The following is a 16,738-nucleotide window of genomic DNA, read 5'->3' as shown; positions in this document are numbered from 1 at the left end:
GGAGGCTGATGAACCAAGGCTGTCCTCCCATGAAGCTTGACACCAAATGCTAGACTCCCTCACACACACACACACACACCCTTTCCCAGGGGGCTGGCTGGGCCCCTTCTCCTCTGCCAAGCTGCAGAGTTGTGTGGTCACCTCCCCCAGCTTCCCTCCCGCCTGCCAGTGTGCCCTCAGCCCTCTCCTCCCTGAGCCAGGACAAAGCCCCCCGGCAGTGACTGAGTGGAGCAGGAGGAGGGACAGAGGGACGGGGAAGGCTGCACAAAAGAATTCCTCACCCCAAAGCCCCCTGACCGGCAGCAGCAGCAAGTAAAGAAGCAGATCTGCCCTCCCTCTTCCCTCCTCCCTCCCATCTTCCCACCCAGACTGGGCACAGGCCAGAGAGCAGCTGCAGGCCCTCAGAGAGGCCCTCAGAGAGGTGGCACTGTCGGCTTCCTATAGGTGGCAACAGTAGCACCTGTTTGAGCGGACGAGCTGAGCTGAGGACTGACAGAGGGAGGAGGCAGAGAACTCCGACAACTCGACAACTCGGAGAGGAGCTGGGAAGCAGTGCAGAGCAGAGAGCAGAGCTGCCGCTGAGAGAACGTGTGAGGGCCCCTGGAGGGCTGGGGGCTAAGGCGGGAGCAGCGGGCGGGCGGGCGGGCGGAGGCTGGCTCCAGCCGGCAGGGATTGGATAGCATCCTTGCTCAGCCCCCCTGACTGGGGTTCTCAGGCTGCTCAGACCTGACCCCAATCTCCAGACAGCTCCTGGAGGCTGGTGACACTCCCACAGGCAGTGTCTGGGGTACAGGGGCAGGATCTGAGGGGAGGTGGGAGATGCGGATGGAGTCCAGGGCAGGCTACCACAGCCCAGCTCCAGGATGGGAGGAGGCGGGGCCGCCCTTTGGGGTACCGTTTTCCTGGGAGGGGGGCTCAGGGAGCAGACAGGCCTCCTTCCACAGGCTCAGGCCCCCACCCCTCCACGCCCTGCCTGAACCTCCTTTCCCAAGGCAAGCATAGGGTAAGGAGAGCAGTTTTGGGAGCAGCCACACCCTCCGTCCTTTCAGGAGCCCAGCCATGGTGCGCCCGCTAAGACTCCACAGCCTCAGGAGAGCCCCAATGACAAGGGGTGGTGTCACATAGAACGCACACATTTGGGGTGTATTCAGGAGCTCCTTTACACACCCAGGGTCATGGGCAACCCCGTTTGTACTGCCTGCCACCAGTGCACATGCAGGTACAAATGGTGACACAAATCACACACCCTCTTCTGGGTGATCAGCATCACACATCCAGCTTAGTTTGGGGATGAGTAAGCCCGGTCAGTCTCAGCCTGACTCAAAAGCACAAGGTACAGGGATCGCCTGTCCCAAGACATCCACACCACCCATACCTTTGCCCTATATTTGTTGCACTTTCACCTTAGGGACCTCAGAGAGTGGGAACTCTGAAAGTGCAGGGAGGCTGGATTCCTGGCTGTGGTGGAGGGGTAGCTGGGCAGGAAGCGATGGGACTGGGGAAGAGGGCTCAGACTTGGCCACATGTGCGTGGACAGGAAAAGAACAGGAGTGACCCAGGCTGCCTGTTCCCCTGTCTTCCTGTCCTTGGCTGTGCCCCCTGCCCCCTGGAAAGTGGAGAGCGAAGGTGGAGATCTTTCAGTCAGGGCTTTGTGAGGTGTACAATCTGTATCCATAGCAACTGGCCAACTAGCTAGGCGCCCCCTTCGCCCCAGGTTGGAGCTGTAACTCCTGCTTCAAGTTACTCTTGCTCCTTGAGGTGGAAGCTTGGCCAGATGTGACTCAACTTGCTGAACTGAGTTTGCCCCACCCAAGGCAGTTTCTCCCAAGTCTCCACCCTGGGCGGGCAAGCCGTGTATCCCCAGAGCTGAGATGCTGTTAATGAACAGTGATTGGACAGTCAGCCTGCCAGCAAACAGGCTGGACTTCTCCGGTGTCCCACAGACTGAGCAGGTATCCAGATTAAAAGGGAAGAGTCTGGAAACTGTCCCCCAGGCTCCTCACATACACTGGGAGGAGGCTGCAATCTGCCTTCTACCAAGGCCCTAGAGGGTAGAGTATCCCTTCCCACAGGCACACACCATGGCCGAGTCTCCCGGCTGCTGCTCCACGTGGGCCCGCTGCCTCCGCTGCCTGTATAGCTGCCACTGGAGGAAGTGCCCCAAAGAGAGGAGGAAGAGCCACCAGGTGGAGTAGTGATGGGGAGGGTGGAAGTCCAAGGCTGGGGTCCCTTGGAGGGGAGGAGGCCAAGGAGGCCAGTGTGCTCTGAAGCAGCTGAGGGATGGGGGGAAGGGGCTTTTTCTCCCCAGGAAGAAAAATCACTGAAATATGGGAAGAGAGTGTCCCCAATGCCTGGCAGGAAGTCCCCTGGAGTTGCCATCCATTGGGGACTGAGCTGGAAGTGGGAATCCGCTGTGAGCTTCTCTCTTGCCCCTTTACAGCATGAATGTTTCTGGTTTGGCCTGCTCTTCCTCACCTTCCTTGTCTCCCTGGGCTGGCTGTACGTCGGGCTCATCCTCCTCAATGACCTGCACAACTTCAACGAGTGTGTCACGGACGCCAAGCCCCCGCCCCTTTCCCTCCCCCGCCCCTGCCCCCACCTCAGCATACATGTGAACCTACTCCCCACCCTGGGACCCCTGGGTGCTCAGTCATCCCCAGCCCTGCCCAGCTCTCCTGCTACTTAACCTCCTTAGACAACCCCTCTGAGAAATCTCCCCAGTCTTGCAATTCCTGGCCCTGTGAAGGGCTGCCCCTTACTCCCTTCCGGTCCTCCATCTGGGTCTGCCCACCCAGACTCCCCTCAGACCACTGCAAACACCCCTTCCTGCACCCAGAGCCCTCTCTCCCCTCCCACAGATTCCTGTTCCGCCACTGGGGACATTGGATGGACTGGTCCCTGGCATTTATGCTTTTCGTCTCTCTATTGGTCACATATGCATCTCTGCTCTTGGTGGGTTGGGGTCTGGAGGGGTGCTGGCCCAACCGCCACCTCAGCTGTTCCTCCCTGATCAGCTCTACCCTGTCCCACTGTGGGGAGGGGAGGAGGGAGGTGTCAGCCTGTGAAGCCTGCCTCAGTGACCCACGTCTCTTGGCGCCTCATTACTCTCACGCCCCTGTGCCCCCAGCTCCTGGCTGTGCTCCTGCGGCTCTGTGGCCAGCCCCTGCATCTGCACTGGGTGCACAAGGTACAGTGGGAATGGGAGCGAGCGGGAGAGGGGGCCCCTGGGCCCAGCCCTTGGCTGGCTATTTGCTAAAGACCTCACTATTCTATCCCTGCTCTGGAACTCAGGATCTGAAGCCCAGTAAATATTTGGTAAATGAAAGAAGGGCCCTGGCTTGTGTGGCTCAGCGGATTGAATGCCAGCCTGTGAACGGAAGGGTCGCTGGTTCAATCCTCAGTCTGGGGCACGTGCCTGGGTTGTGGGCCATGTCCCCATTAGGGGGCACATGAGAGGCAACCACACATTGATGCTTCTCTCCCTCTCTTTCTCCCTCCCTTGCCCTCTCTAAAAATAGAAATAAATTTTTAAAGAGAAGGACAGAAAGTGGAGGAGTCAGGGAAAGGGAATGGTCCCGTTCTCATAGATTGCGGGGCAGCCCAGGTGGCCATGAACTGGGGGTTGACACAGAAGGCCCCCTTCATCCCCGGGTCCTCCAGGTGCTGCTGTTCCTCATTATACTTCTTGTGGCCGCCGGCTTTGCAGTACTGGGCGTCCAATGGCAGGAGGAGTTGCTTAGCTTACATCTGTCACTACAGGTGAGTGGCTTCAGTTGCTGATCTCCAGTTGCTGGGGGAGAGCCGCGGCCTGGGGTCAATCCCAGAACCTATCTGGCTCCCTGGTTCCCCAGGACTGCAAGTAGCTCTAAACTCCCAAAGTCACGTCCTCCAAGGAGAAAGGAGAAGAGCCCTCCTCACCAACTCTCACCCACAGGCCACAGCCCCATTCCTTCACATTGGAGCTGTTGTTTGCATTACCATCCTGGCCTGGCCTGTGGCGGATGCCTTCTACCGTATCCACCAAAGAGGTGCCAACTGCGCTCCCCTACATGCCCTCGCCCTCGCTGGCTACCCTTGCTTCAGCCTCCTGCTGCCCAATTTCCTGCGACTGCCCTCTGCTCCTGGCCACGCCCCCCCTGCCCCGCACTGAGCTCACCCAGTGCCCTCTCTCCATAGCATGTCCCCCACTACCCACAGGTCGCAAGACTGTGCTACTGTTCCTATTTTTTGGAGTTGTCTTGGCCATCTACCTGTCCCCCCTGTGCATCTCCTCACCGTGTATCATGCAATCCAGACACTTACCGCCCAAGCCTGAGCTAATGGGGCACCGAGGGGCCCCCATGGTGAGCGTGGGGCAGAATGCTGGCGAGGCAGGGAGGGTCTGCAGCAGCCAGGCCTGTGGGTCCCCAGGCCCCCACCCTTCCCAAAGACCTCCTCAGCAATGCCCTTCCCCAGCTGGCCCCCGAGAACACCCTGATGTCCCTGAGGAAGACAGCTGAATGTGGCGCTGCTGTGTTCGAGACCGATGTCATGGTCAGGTGAGGGGAGTGGAGGTGGGGAGGCGGGGGCGGGGGTGTTGCTGACAGGCACAGCAGGGGAGCTCCAGAAATGGGAGCAGCCCCAGAGCTCAGCCCTCTGACACCCCTTGTGCCCTCAGCTCCGATGGGGTCCCCTTCCTCATGCACGATGAGCGCCTCAGCAGAACCACAGATGTGGCTTCTGTGTTTCCAACCCGCATCGCGGCGCACAGCAGCGACTTCTCCTGGGCAGAACTGAAGAGACTCAACGCCGGAGCCTGGTTCCTGGAGGTGAGGACAGTATCTGTCCCGTCTGGGAACAGACAGCCACCCTCAGGGCCACTCAGGGCAGAGTTCCCTCACTGATAAGCACTTGCCGAGCCTTGTGCTGGGCAATACGTATACAGTCACCCCTCTGAGGCCACTCCCTTCTAGTAAATAAAAATGACAGCTAGGGCAACAGGTTATCAGAGTATGAAACCCAGAGTGATGACAGCATTGTTACTGAGTAGAGACGTCACTGTTTGGCACGGTGGCTGTGGGCGAGGGTCAGGCGAAGTTTTGCAGGGAGAGGACACCGAAGTGGTTTTTAAGGCAGACAAGGCAGGAAATGAGAATTCTGGTCAGAGGCGAGATTGTGACTAAAGCCCAGAAGGGTGAAGCGTTTCCCAGGGGATACAAGAGTCGCTTGGCGAGATAAAACTCAGGGGAGCAGGGGGAGGGGAGGCTAGGGAGAGGAGCAGAGGCTTGGTCTTGGAAGGCTTCAAATGCCAGGCCCACAAATGCGGACTTCAGTCCTGCAAGGGATGGAGTCCTCTGCAAAGGATACTTTATTTTTTCAGTTCCTTTTTGTCCTTGTAAAAACAGAGATCAGACAAATAACCTAGAAATGGAAAAGTCTCTCCAATTCAACCCCTCCAGATAGTCACTGTTCACAGTGGGTTTCATATTCCATATGTACATATGTTTACATGCACCCAGATATATGCACACACATATACACTTTTCATTTTGCACCGATAGGACCACTTCACGTATTCTTTTGCAACTTCCTTTTTTAAAATTTTTTATTGTACTTTTCCATTACCATTTATCCTCCTTATACCCCCCCTCCCTCCTGCAATCACCACACTGCTGCCCATGTCCATGAGTCCTCTTTCTATTTTGCTTGATCCCTCCACCCCCTAAGCCCCCCACTAGCTGTCATCTGCTCTCCATCTATGAGTCTGTCTCTGTTTTTCTTGTCAGTTCAGTTTGTTCATTAGATTCCACATATGAGTGAATCATATGGTATTTGTCTTTCTTTGACTGGCTTATTTCACTTAGCATAATGCTCTCCAGGTCCATCCATGATGTCACAAAGGGTACTATTTCCTTCTTTTTATGGCTGAGTAGTATTCCATGGTGTACATGTCCCTTAGTTGTTTTAGCCACTCATCTACTGATGAGCACTTGGGCTGCTACCAAGTCTTGGCTATTGTAAATAAGGCTGCAATGAACATAGGGGTACTTATATTCTTTGGAATTAGTGTTTTGTGTTTCTTCAGACATCTTCCCAGCAGTGGAATCACTGGGTCAAAAGGCAGTTCCATTTTTAGTTCTCTGAGGAAATTCCATACTGTTTTCCACAGTGGCTGCACCAGCCTGCATTCCCACAACAGTGCACTAGGGTTCCCTTTTCTCCACAGCCTCTCCAACACTTGTTGTTTGTTTACTTGTTGATGGTAGCCATTCTGACTGGCGTGAGGTGATTTTGAGTCTTTATATAATGACACATCAGATTATGAAGAGCAAGGGATGTCTCGGTTTGCATCCTGGCTTGCTTCAGCACTTCCTAGCTGCGTGAGCCTGGGTAACATTCCTTAGTCTCTCTGTGTTTCATTTTCCTCATCTGTGAAATGGGAATAATAACTACCTTGTATGATCATTGGGAGGACTGAATAAATGAATACACATAAAGTACTTCGTTTATCTCAGATCTTTGTCTTCACTTATTTGCTCACGTAAATATAGGCTTGTGGGGTCTTGTTTTACACAATGAGTTATATTTATTATGACTATGCTCACATTTCCTGCTGGTGACAAGTTCACCCAGTATTCACTTATGTGGAAAAGCCTTTTTCCACCATTATTTTTTATTAGGACTTTATTTAGAAGTGTGGAAGTATATATAAGAGAACAGGTGTATTATCTCTCTTGAGTTTATTGGGGTAACACTGGTTAATACAATTATATAGGTTTCAAGTATACAGTTCTACAATTCATCATCTGTATATCATACTATGTGTTCTCCTTCCATCACCATTTATCTGCCTTTACCCTCTCCTACCTTTCCCCCACCCCTCTGGTCATCCCCATACTGTTGTCTGTGTCTATTGCCTTTTGCTTAATCTCTTCCCCTTTTTCACCCAGTTCCCCAAACCTGCTCCCCTCTGACAGCTGTCAGTCTGCTCTCTAAGAGTCTTTCTATTTTGTTCGTTCATTTATTTTGTTCATGAGATTCCACATATAAGTGAAATCATATGGCAGTTGTCTTTCTCTAATGACACTTAACATAATGCTGTTCAGGTCCATCCATGCTATTGCAAAGGGTAAGATTTCCTTCTTTTTTATGGCAAGTAGTATTCCATTGGGTAAATGTACCACAGCTTTTTTATCCATTCATGTACTGATGGGCACTGGGGCTGTTTCCAGATCTTGGCTACTGTAAATAACACTGCATTGAACATACAAGTGCATATATTCTTTCAAATTAGTGTTTCAGGTTTCCCCACATAAACTCCCAGAAGTGGAATCACTAAGTCATAAGGCAGTTCCATTTTTAATTTTCTGAGGAAACTCCATACTGCTTTTCACAGTGGCTGCACCAGTCTGCATTTGTGTCAACAGTGCATAAAGGTTCCCTTTTCTCCACATCCTTGCCAGCACAAACATTTGTTGTTTGTTGATTTATTGGTGTTAGCAATTTTAACAGGTATGAGGTGACATCTCATTGCGATTTTATCTATTTTTTTTTAATATTGTATTTATTTACTTTTAGAGTGAGGGGGAGGGAGGGAGAAAGAGAAGGAAAGAAATAGCAATGTGTGAGAGAGACACCAATTAGTTGCCTCTCAAATGCCCCCAAGCGGGGACCTGGCCCACCAACCCAGGCATGTGCCCTGACTAGGAATCAAACCAGCAACCTTTGGGTTCTCGGACCCACACTCAATCCACTGAGCCACACCAGCCAGGGCTCATTGTGGTTTTAATTTGAATCTCTCTGATGATTAGTGACATAGAGCATCTTTTCATATGTCTGTTGGCCATCTGTATGTCCTCTTTGGAGAGTGTCTATTCAGGCCCTTTGTTTTAATTGGATTGGTTTTCCCTTGGCGTTGAATTGTATGAGTCCTTTATAAATTTTGGATGTTAACCCCTTATCAAATGTATCACTGGCAAATATGCCCTTCCATTCAGTGGGTTGTCTTTTCATTTTGTTGATGGTTTCCTTTGCTGTGCGAACACTTTTTAGTTTGATGCAGTCCCATTTGTTTATTTTTCCCTTTATTTCCCTTGCCCAAAGTCACATATCAGAAAAAATATTGCTGTGACAAATGTCTGAGATTTTACTGCCTATGTTTTCTTCTAGGATTTTTATGGTTTCAAGTCTAATATTTATGTCTTTAATCCATTTTGAGTTTCTTCTTGCATATGGTATGGGAAGGTGGTCTCATTCCATTTTTTTGCATGTATCTGTCCAATTTTCCCAACACCATTTATTGAATAGACTATCTTTACACCATTGTATGTTCTTGCCTCTATTGTCCAGTATTAATTGATCATAAAAGCATGAGTTTATTTCTGGGCTCTCTATTCTGTTCCATTGATCTATATGTCTGTGTTTATGCCAGTACCAGGCTGTTTTGATTACTATGGGCTTATAGTATAGTTTGATATCTGGTAGCATGATTCCTCCAACTTTGTTCTTCTTTCTCAAGATTGCTGTGGCTATTGGGGGTCTTTTTGGTTCCATATAAATTTTTGTAATATTTTTTCTAAGTCTGTAAAATACACCATTGGAATTTTCATAGGAATTGCATTTGATCTATAGATTGCTTTGGGTAGTACGGACATTTTAATGATGTTAATTCTTCCTATCCATGAGCACAGCATGTACTTCCATTTGTTTTATCTTCTTCAGTTTCCTTCTTCAGTGTCATAATTTTCCAAGTACAGGTTTTTATATTCTTGTTATACTTACTCCTAGGTATTTCTATGCAATTGTAAATGAGAATGTTTTCTTAGTTTCCCTTTCTGATAGTTCATTATGGGTGTATTAAAATGCAATTAATTTCTGGATATGTATTTTGTATTCTGCTACCTTATTGAATTCATTGATCAGTTCTAGTAGTTTTTGATGGAATCTTTAGGGTTTTCTGTATACGGTATCATGTCATCTGCAAATAATGACAGTTTTAATTCCTCCTTTCCAATTTGAATACCTTTTATTTCTTCTTCATGTCTGATTGCTGTGGCTAGGACTTTCAGTACTATGTTGAATAAGACACGTGAAAGACACAGACATCCCTGTCCTGTTCCTGATCTTAAGGGAAATGCTTATAGTTTTTGCCCGTTGAGTATGATGTTGGCTGTAGGTTTTTCATATATGGCCTTTATTATGTTGAGGTATGCTCTCTTTATTCCCATTTTGCTAAGTGTTTTTATCATAAATGGGTGCTAGACTTTATCAAATGTTTTTTCCTGCATCTAGTGATAGGATCATGTGATTTTTATCCACATTTTGTTTATGTGGTATATCACATTTCTTGATATGTGGATATTGTACAAACCTTGCATCACTGAAATAAATCCACTTGATCATGATGTATGATCTTTGTAATGTATTGCTGGATCCAGTTTGCTAATATTTTGTTGAGGATTTTAGCATCTATGTTCATCAGGGATATTGGCCTCTAATTTTCTTTCTTTGTAGTGTCTTTATCTAGTTTTGGAATCAGGATGATGCTTGCCTCCTACAATGAGCTTGAATCATTTTGAAAGATATTTTCACTGGATATTAAATTCAATGTTGAGATTTTTTTTCCCTCCATAACTTTAAAGATGTCATTCCTGCCCCTGCTGGTGAAGGTCAGTGAATTGGGTGCTGGCCTGTGAACTGAACAGTCGCCGGTTCGATTCCCAGTCAGGGCACATGTCTCTGTTGTAGGCCAGGTCCCCAGTTGGGGGCATGCTCTTTCTCTCCCTCTCTTTCTCCCAGCCTTCCTCTCTCTCTAAAAATAAATAAATAAAATCTTTAAAAAATAAATAAAGATGTCATTCCTAGCATACATTATACTCAAGAAATCAAACATAATTTTGACGTTTTGGTGGTGGTAGGGGGCAGTGCTCTTGTTGCTTTTCTGAAGAAATAGATATTTGGAAGTCCTTACTGGGACATTCCAGAGTGCTTCTTGTCCATCTCATCATGCATCAGTCAGAAAGGAAACTTTTACCCGCCTTCCAGACACGTCCTATTATATAAAGTACTTCTAACACCACCTGGTACACAGCAAACACTTAATACGTGTTAGACAGTTCACTCTTTCTAGGTCAGTGATTCTGAGGTAAGGTCATTTTTTGATTACAAGGGGAGGAGAGGAGAGTAGCCCAGGTTGGCATAGCCTCTGGAAGAAATGGGGGAGGGAGCCAATCAAGGACAAGTAAAAGGATGGTGAAGTGGCACTAGAGCGGAAAACAGGACCGCAGTGCCAACAGTCTATGTGGTGTGCTCCGCTGCCCCACCAGGGGTGCAGGAGGAAGGAGATTGTAGAATTATATCAGAGTTTGGGATCTGTAGAGCAGGTGGGTCAGGGAAGTTGTTAAAGATGCTGTGGAAGACTACTTCAGGCTGTGGAGGTGCCATGGGTAGGGGATGCAGGTGCAGCCAGAAAGCTCCCGATGGCTTGGGAGGAAACCAAGGGGTCAGGACCCCCAGAGGACGCTACGAGACTAAAGAGAAAGTGTAGTGGGAGAGATGAGGTTAAGACACTGGGCAGGTAGGAGGTTGGAGTCACAGATGAAGGTGTTAGAGGGTCTGGAAAAAGCCATAGTTTGAGGAAAGAAAGGCCCTGGCTCAGAGGCAGGCAGAAGCTGGACACCAAGTTGGGGAATGAGTAAGATGGAGAGGATGGGGGAATGGCCTACAGGCTTCTTCTGGTCTTGAAATCATTCTCCTATTCTTATAGAGGCCACCATTCTGGGAGGCCAAGAAGCTGTCGGGCTCTGATCGGAAAGAGGCTGAGAATCAGAGAGTACCAACATTGAAAGAGCTGTTGAAGGAAGCGGCAGCCCTCAATCTCTCCATTATGTTTGACCTGCGCCGCCCCCCACGGAACCACACATACTATGACACTTTTGTGAACCAGACATTGGAGACTGTGCTGGATTCAAGGGTGTCTCAAGCCACGGTGATGTTGCGCCAGGATCCCAAGTGCCCTTCACCATCCTCCCCCAACCCCCGCCTTCCCTAGGCCACAGTGATAATCTTGAGCTGCCCCTGCCCCAGGGCCCCACCCCAGTTTATGTACCCCATCCTGTGGTCACACCTGCATGCTCTGCCCCTGCCCCTGGAATCCCTGGGCCTCCCTCAGCTTTATGCTCCTGCTTCCCGAACCACAGGTCCTGTGGCTCCCTGATGAAGATCGGGCTACTGTCCAACAAGAAGCACCTGGTATGCGCCAGGTATATGGACACCAGGGAGTCAACACAACCGAGAGGCCCCTGCTTCTCAACCTCCCCTACCAAGACCTGCCACAGTTGGATATGAAGTGAGTACCAGAGGCAAGGAGCCATGGGCACCACATGTGGCTAACAGCGGGGAAGAGCCAATGCAGGGAGGGCAAAGACCATTCACTCACTCAGTCATATAGCAAGTATTTATCACACACTTGCTATGCGTTGGGCACTACTTGTTGCAGGCTTTGGACATACAAGTCAAAGAGAAAGACCACAAACCAATGAACCACATATACGCATGGTGGACACCAATAAGTGATATGAAGACGATAAGATGTAGGGAGATACAACAGAGCAATTGGGGTTGGGCGTGAGGGGATAGGGAAGGGTCACATTAGGAATAACAGTTAAAAAGGTGATGCCTGGGCTGAGATCTGATGGGTCATAGGAGCAAATGATGAGAAGAGCTGCAGAAGAGCAGGAACAGCAGCCTGATGAGCACAGGGGGAGCGAGGCTGGAAAGGTAGGCAGAGGACAAATTGGGTAGGACCTTGTAGGTCATTTAGCTTTCATTCTACCCCAAAGAGATAAGTACAAGAGAGGATGAGCCCTGGCTGGCATAGCTCAGTGGATTGAGCGTGGGCTGAGAACCAAAGTGTCGCAGGTTCGATTTCCAGTCAGGCCACATACCTGGGCTGCAGGCCACGGCCCCCAGCAACCGCACATTGATGTTTCTCTCTCTCTCTCTATCTCCCTCCCTTCCCTCTCTAAAATAAATAAATAAATAAATAAAATCTTAAAAAAAAAAGAGAGAGAGAGAGAGGATGGATGCAGGGGAGAGGGGTGAGAGTGTTGCAGACGTCACCTGGGCCCCAAAAGCTGACCCAGCCAGTAAATATGATGAACCTCAAAACATTCCACTGCCAAGATCTCTACCAATGTTCTTGTGTTCAGACAGAAAAAACGAGGACCAAAGGAGAGCCCAGTTATTACAAGTATGTCAAGGACCTTTCCCCCAAGTTGTCACCAAGGAAGGAGACACGATATTGGGTTTGGCCCCCACCTTAGTCTTGTCTTGGTCAGCATCAACTGCTGATCACATTTTTATTTTTTTAAAGATCTTTTTTTCAAGGGAGGGCGAGATAACAAGAAAGCAAGGGAAAGAACATCAGTGTGTGGTTGCCTCTCACACGCCCCCTACTGGGGACCTGGCCTGCAACCCAGGCGTGTGCCCTGACTGGCAATCAAACCAGCAACCTTTTGGTTCACAGGCCAGTGCTCTATCCACTGAACCACACCAGCCCAGGCTGATCATGTTTTTAAAAGATCTGAATTGGTAATGATCACACTGATGATGAAATGAAGGCCCTGAAAGGTCTAAGCACTCTGAGATGACGGGCCAAGTGTACCGAGATGAAATGCAACAGGGATAGATGGAAAGGCCTATCTATATTTGGGGCCCAAAAGAAGCTTGGTTGCACGAAGACAAGAGAAGAGACACTGGCATGAGCAGGAATATGTGAAAAGACCAGGGCTTTTGACTGAACAGTGCGCATACCAAGTCATCCATGCCACATCCCATCGCTGAAACTAACCTGGCCTGGGCTGCCTTCACACAGGCCTGAAGTCAGGAAGAGTCCGGCTCTCCTCAGAGCTTGTGCATGCCACCTGGATATCGTGTGCAGCTGCAGACCCCATACTTCAAAAGGAACACTGGTAAACTGGAGGAAGATCAGATGAAAGGGGTTTATGTGGCGAAGGAAGTGATAAGCCAGGTTCCAAGCCCCAGGTGAAGGAACCGCGGCTGTTGGGCCTACAAAGGAGAAGACTCAGGGGGGACACGGTCGCTGATCCTCAGCCTTCCGAAGGGCTGGCTGGCAGGGGACGAAGAGGAGAGACACATTCAGGTGGCCCCAGACAGCGAAGCTAGGAATCTACCAAAAGACAGAGTAGAGCTCTGCAAAGAAAATCGCCTCTGGTTGGGGGCTGCCAAGCAAAGGTGGAATGGCGAGCCCGTTGGCAGTGACACTGTAGACTCGAGCCAGCCAGGGGCTGCCTCCCACACCTTGTGCTCCAGGAGCCGGCATGTACCCTGTTTTTTTTCCACCTCCTTAGGGCGCTGCATGAGGATAATGTCTCGGTGAACCTGTTTGTAGTGAACAAGCCCTGGCTCTTCTCCCTCCTCTGGTGTGCAGGGGTGAATTCAGTCACCACCAACGACTGCCAGCTGCTGCAGCAGATGCGTTACCCCGTCTGGCTTATTGTAAGGGCTCTGAGAGTGTCCCCCTTCCCTGCGTCCCCTGAACCCTGTCCCTCTCTTCCTTACTTTTCCACGATATACTACCTTTGGGGCTCCGGCCACCAACAGGGGGCTATTCTTATTCCCATAGGCCCCTCAAACCTACCTAATAGTGTGGATCTCCACCGACTGTGTCTCCGCCCTGCTGATTTTGTGTCACTTCCTCCTCCGTGGGTGAGTGCTTTGGGCCTCAGCTTGCTGGATCTTTATCCTCCCCAAGGGCCTGCTGATAGGACTGATTCAGACTCACATATGCTGCCTGGGGGGTTGGGGTCAGCTGTGTTTGGTTCCTTTGAGATTCTTAGACTCTTCCTCAGACACCAAATTGGCTTGAACCCGGGAAAAGCATATTGGGGAAACTCAGGGGCAAAAAGTTGTGCCTGAACCTGGCTGAACTCACAATGGGAAGCTTCTCTCCCTGTAGGAGATGTGCGGAGAAGAGAGAGCGAACTGGTAAGAACTTTCTCCCCTCACCTCCTTTTGCTTGTCTGCTAGCCTTCCCCTTACTCATCCCCACCGTGCCCCCCTCCCCTCTCCAGGCTTAGAAACAGCTGTGCTGCTCACCAGGATCAACAATGTGAGAAGGGAGTGAATGCCTTGCCCTAGGCCCCCACCAGCTGTTTACGTCTGCCAACAGCAAGACGTAAGGAAGGACGATGGCTGAGGTGGAGTGCTGGTAGTGTTGGGGTGAGGTGAACTTTGCCAACTGGAGGTTTTGAACTATGAGCGCCTTCTGCCCAGATGGTGCACTTGTCCATGGAATATGCTCCCCTTCAGATTTTGACCTGAAGTGGTGGTAGAAGACAGTCACGAAAATTTTCCCCCGAGGTAAAATGTTCTAGTACACAGGAGATTGCCAACATCATGTTTCAGACTTGTGTACACGTGTTCATGTGCAAAGCACGGGGTGTGTCAGGGGTGGGACAACTTGGAACAGTGACTGAAGAGAGGACAGAACATCCTTCTCAGAACTGTGAGATGATGAAGACACCAATCCCAATCCATTCACCATCTCTCTCAACATCTGCAATTCAGCTGCTTTGCTACCTACAGGCTGGAGGCTAAACAGCCCATCTAGCCATGCAGTTCTGTGTCTACAGGTGACTTTTTTGTTGCATACAGCCTTTTTCTTCAAGACTCGTCAGTTCCTGTTTCTTCTCAATCCCATCTCTGAATACATTTTATTTCCATTTGGTCACAGTCTTATCTTTTCAGCAGTGGGGCTGGACGGAGGATGCACCCTGTATGTCACGTGACAGTGAGGGGTCGTCATAGGGAGATACATAGGTTGGAGGTGGGAGTAAGAGCACTTGAGGCAATGAAAGGCTGCAAGAGGGAAGCTGGGGAGCCTTTGCCCCGGGAGGCAGTCCAGGTGCCCCTAGGCGCGCTGTGCAGAGTTGCTTTCTAGCTCCACCTTGTGGTCACCTGCCCCCAAAGAAGGGCCGCATCGGTCATCCCAGTGACACGTTTGCTGAATGACACCTGTTTCCCCTGCCAGTTGGGAACCTGTGTCCTTGACTCCGGACCCTGATGGCATGGTCCAGTTTCCACAAGTTTTCGCTTCTCTGGGCTGCGCGTAGCATCTGGTTTCCCGGCCTGCCTTTCCCTGGAGGAGTAAGTTTCCCAGTGTGTTTGCAGCTCGTGAGTGCCTGCGCTAAACAGTTCAGGTGACTAGCGCGGAGCTGGCGTAGGACAAGGACTCTCGTAGAAGGGAGTGGGGCGAAGGCAAAAAGGGAACAGGAGGGGGATCGGCGGCTGACTTTTCACAATTGTTGTGCAGTCCCCCACTGCATAGCATTCACCCAAGTTCGTGTCTCCACACGAAGACAAAACGAGTTAAGGATCTGGAGAGTTCAGGAGGTTCAGTTACCCATTCCTCCCCTCTCGCCAGACTGGGACCTGGGGCAGCACTAGCACCTGAGAACAACCCCTTACTCGGTCGCAGGAAAGCCCCTAGAACTACAATTCCCAGGATGCACTGGCCACTTCCGGTCTCTTGATTGAGATTGACGGAGGCGAGTTTGAATTTGTGTTCCCGCCCCCCTCCTGGGGGACCCCGCCCCTTCCCCCTCACCGCCCCGCCTCCCTGCACACATTTGCACATGCACCCGCGCACATGCACACAGAGGCTGTCGCGGACGCCAACATACCTGGCCTGCAGCTGGCGCGGTGGGCGGGGCGGGGCACCGCGTGCTGCGCGCCGGCGAGCAGAGGCGTTCCGGAAGCGTTCCGGGGCTATTGCGGGTCGGGTCTTCCCGGGGTTCACATCTCCTGCTACCCGGCAGGTCTTTTTCACACGCTGCCTTTCCGGACTGTAGATTCTTAGTTTTGCCTGTTCGCGATCCTGTCCCACAGTCAGGCCGACTCACAGCCTCAGCTCTGGGGCGCCCAGCCTGTCAGGCACTGCCAGCTCTCACCTCTGAGCATGTACCTCCTCTCCCCATCCCGACTTTTCTGTCCCCTCCCAGTCGTCCAGCCTCACCGCCCTGCAGCCTTTTCTTCCTCTCGCCTTCTGACCTAAACCCTGACTACCTCCAGGATCTCCAGCCTCCTTAACCGTCAGCGCCCAAGCTCTGAGCTGTAGCCCTCCTACCCCAGCTTTACACCCCCGAGAGAATGCAGGACCCAGCTCCAACCCCTGACCCGTAGCCCCTAGCCCCTAGCCCCTAGCCCCTAACCCCTAGCCCCTAGCCCCTAGCCCCTAGCCCCTAGCCTTGGGTACTCATCCCTGAGCCAGCCACTGCAAATCCTTAACTATCTTCCCAGGAGGACTGGATAGCACACTTACGTTCTGTGAGACCTTGGACTGGAGACTGAAATGGACAAAAACTTGAGAGCAGAGGGACAGGGGAAGCAGCTCATTGGGGTTCAGGTGTGGTTGCTCAGTTATTTTTAGCTGCTGACTCACAACTTCTGGCATCTGGGTTTGGGGCAACCAGACTGGGCTAGGGGGCTATTAATAGGGCTGAGGCACAGTCCCTACCCAGTTCAGTTTGGAAGCACACAGAGCCAAGAGCCTCCTCCTGCCATCATGCCCTGTGCAGGTGTAGTGGACTGGGGCAGTGGCAGGACCAGTACCTCTCTGGGTGCCAGTTTCTTAGCATGATATCTCTACCTTGCAGCTCTTGAGGGAAAGCTCACCACGAGACTCCTGGGCACAGCTCTCCACTAGACTTGCATGGTTTGGGCTCTACTGTAATGATGT

General features: G+C 50.8%; 1 protein-coding gene across 5 annotated transcripts; it reads left to right on the top strand.

The window, feature by feature from the left end:
• The first annotated feature begins 192 nt into the window (after positions 1-192).
• GDPD2 (glycerophosphodiester phosphodiesterase domain containing 2) lies at positions 193-14,728 on the top strand. Of its 5 annotated transcripts, XM_036016496.1 has the most exons (16): positions 194-588; positions 2,073-2,186; positions 2,441-2,544; positions 2,859-2,952; positions 3,128-3,187; positions 3,661-3,759; positions 3,935-4,028; positions 4,198-4,343; positions 4,456-4,538; positions 4,658-4,808; positions 10,745-10,966; positions 11,178-11,326; positions 13,350-13,497; positions 13,625-13,707; positions 13,958-13,986; positions 14,073-14,728. In XM_036016496.1, exons 2-16 carry the CDS (start codon positions 2,082-2,084, stop codon positions 14,123-14,125), a joined length of 1,620 nt encoding a protein of 539 aa, XP_035872389.1. In that variant the 5' UTR covers positions 194-588; positions 2,073-2,081; the 3' UTR covers positions 14,126-14,728. The 5 variants fall into 5 exon arrangements, with proteins under 5 accessions (XP_035872387.1, XP_035872388.1, XP_035872389.1 ...); XM_036016494.1 differs by lacking the exon at positions 13,958-13,986 and having other exon boundaries at positions 193-588; positions 14,029-14,728; XM_036016495.1 differs by lacking the exon at positions 13,958-13,986 and having other exon boundaries at positions 193-588; positions 1,715-2,186; positions 14,029-14,728.
• Positions 14,729-16,738: the final 2,010 nt, after the last annotated feature.

The sequence above is a fragment of the Phyllostomus discolor genome, chromosome X (genome assembly GCF_004126475.2).
Source record: "Phyllostomus discolor isolate MPI-MPIP mPhyDis1 chromosome X, mPhyDis1.pri.v3, whole genome shotgun sequence".
In the NCBI taxonomy this organism is placed as follows: Eukaryota; Metazoa; Chordata; class Mammalia; order Chiroptera; family Phyllostomidae; genus Phyllostomus; species Phyllostomus discolor.
This window is presented reverse-complemented; position numbering and strand designations above follow the sequence as displayed.